The 2,591-nt window shown below is 35.4% G+C and overlaps 1 protein-coding gene across 1 annotated transcript; it reads right to left on the reverse strand.

Moving 5' to 3' along the window:
• Positions 1 to 1,077: 1,077 nt before the first annotated feature.
• Positions 1,078 to 1,929, reverse strand: Smp_204920 (unnamed protein product; the record flags this gene model as incomplete). The annotated part of the gene is made up of 1 exon (XM_018796076.1): positions 1,078 to 1,929. One exon carries the CDS (start codon positions 1,927 to 1,929, stop codon positions 1,078 to 1,080), a length of 852 nt encoding a protein of 283 aa, XP_018646903.1.
• Between the last annotated feature and the right edge of the window lie 662 nt (positions 1,930 to 2,591).

A 2,591-nucleotide genomic window follows, 5' to 3' on the forward strand; every position in this document is an offset into this window, starting at 1 on the left:
ACTTGCAAAACTAAGATTCTATTTTATTGAATTATCTGTGGACTTGTCTTCACATTATGTAATAATTTTGCGTAAAATATAACTAAACCGGAACTGTGTAACACAAATAGAAGTAAGAAAATGTTTGAGTAATAACAAGAAGTTGAAATCGTTGTTAAATCAATCGTAGCTTACATCAGTGTATATTGGGAAACTTGGTATTACATTAAATGTCATACTCGGGACGGTAAAATTTTTTGTACTCCCACTGAGATTAACAAATATGGGGAAAACGTAGTTTGTTGTCGCTGTCACATTGCAATCTCCCATTAGATAAGCAGTATATTTGAATTGCGTCTAAACAATACAAATAAATGACAATGTTATGGTGTAAGAAAATAACGAAAGCAGAAAAATGGGTGATAACAATATTGTATTTATTTCTTATATCATCAACATATCACCGTTGTATTCGAAGAATTATCTTACTAATTAAGAGTCATATCAATAGGCTAAATGTCAGGATCAACACTAATTATATCTTTTCTACTGATGATCAGTAGGTGAGTTACAATTTCATTAATTACGTGAATGAATAAACAAATCCATTTTCCAGAAAACGGGCAGGAATTTAACATGAATATTAAAACTTGAAATTATAGATCATAAATACCTTCGTCAGGCCAACAATTTGAATTCTAAATCTAGATGTTACCTAAACTAACATTCTTGTCACTACCACTCAGTGTTATTGTTATCATAAAAGTCAAATATGTTTTTATTTGTAAATAGCCTTAATACTTAACACTTTATCTACAAAGATACTGTTATGTCTGGCCGATGTGAACGCTATATTTGCTTCCCTAATCTAGTTCCGTACCCCCGAGCTATAACTACTCAACGACTTGAAGACCAGAGAAAAGGCACAAAGCGTGTGGGAAGCACTTTACTACAAGGTTCATTATGTACAGAAAAACAGGGGTTTTCTAGTAATTAAAAGACCTTGAGGTTCCATAGTAGCAGTATGTTAAACAGCCAATCAGGACCTCGTTATTTTTGTAGCATAGCTTCTAACTAATCGCTGATTGGTTGGTCTCTTTATGAGCCTCTCTGGAGGCTCTGATAGAGTTTATTGTAAGCCGACCTAACACCTCCCCTTTTTTTTGAAGATTCGAAGATTAGATTCTGATTTTTTAAAAAACTATCTGTAAGTTGAAATTCTCCAACATTTCCTCCCCCACGAAATAATGTTGGATCTTCATATCTCCAATTTACAATTAATATGACTTTATTTAGAACACATTTCTCGTATTGAATGCAGAATCCACTAGAAATGAATAGATGATGATGAACGATATTTGATTTTAGGTCATCGGAATTTGGCTTTTCTGAAACATCTCCATCAAATTCATTAAGATTTTCATTGGAGGATATTTGATAGCTAGGGGAATCATCATCTAGTGAAATTACCTTAGGTTTTTGATCATCATTTGATTCAACCGACTTAGTTTCCTCATCTTCATAAGAATTTTCATCAAAATCATGTGCACCATTCCAGCTTTCTTGGCCGATATCATGTAACCCGTAGTTTAATTCTGACTGAAGTTTGTCTTCAGAAATCGGCGGATTGAGTGGTGCTTCATTAGACTCTGGGCTCAGGGCTTTGTCTACGGAACCTTGTTTTTCTTTAACATCTGATACTGTCACAGTTTCATGTGCATTTAGCAAGATATTGTCTTGCTCTGAACCGGCCAACTTACCCATTTTGCCTTTTCCATCAGATGTGAAGGGAATTGAACCCTCAACTGGGCGTTCTTCTGGGACGGCCATTTTAGCACCATTATTGAAAAACTTGTCCAAGACCGTTTCAAATAGTTGCTGCTGGAAGGCTAGCATCTGTTGTTGCCGGTGCTCTAAGATTATCAGCGCCTGTTCTAGAGAAATCGTCATTTTTTTCTGCTGATAATAATAATAACTCCGAAAATTCACCGGCAATTATTACAGCTTGTTTGATTCCCAAATCACGTCTCGGTTGCTGTATTTCTTTTTGCCAGAATCCTCGACGACAATTGTTGTATTTTTTTGTGTACCAAAAACCCCGACAACAATTGTTTTTTTGCCGAAATCCCCGTCGCCACTGTTATGTCTGGCCGATGTGAACGCTATATTTGCTTCCCTAATCTAGTTCCGTACCCCCGAGCTAGAACTACTCAACGACTTGAAGACCAGAGAAAAGGCACAAAGCGTGATTTATTTCTTGTCTAATTCCAGGAAATACCAATAATTTCGTTGCGAAATTTGATAGATAACTTTAAACTATTCAAAAAACGTGTATCTTACCAGGATAAAGACGCATGACTCGATCGTGATATGTAACAGTTATAGTTACTACACTTCGTATCACCAGAAGATAAAATCAGCAAAAGTACGAACACATTAGGATTTAAGGAATGACTGATGTTTACCATGTCAATATAGAATGTAACCACCATCAAATACATATGCCTCATAAGTTTCTCATGATTTCATCATGTGTTTCATGTCTGCAAAATAACTGAGCACATTCTGATGTTTACTTTATTCGTATTCAGATTGATAGTCAGATATCTACC

The sequence above is a fragment of the Schistosoma mansoni genome (assembly GCF_000237925.1).
Source record: "Schistosoma mansoni, WGS project CABG00000000 data, supercontig 0176, strain Puerto Rico, whole genome shotgun sequence".
Lineage (NCBI taxonomy): Eukaryota > Metazoa > Platyhelminthes > Trematoda > Strigeidida > Schistosomatidae > Schistosoma > Schistosoma mansoni.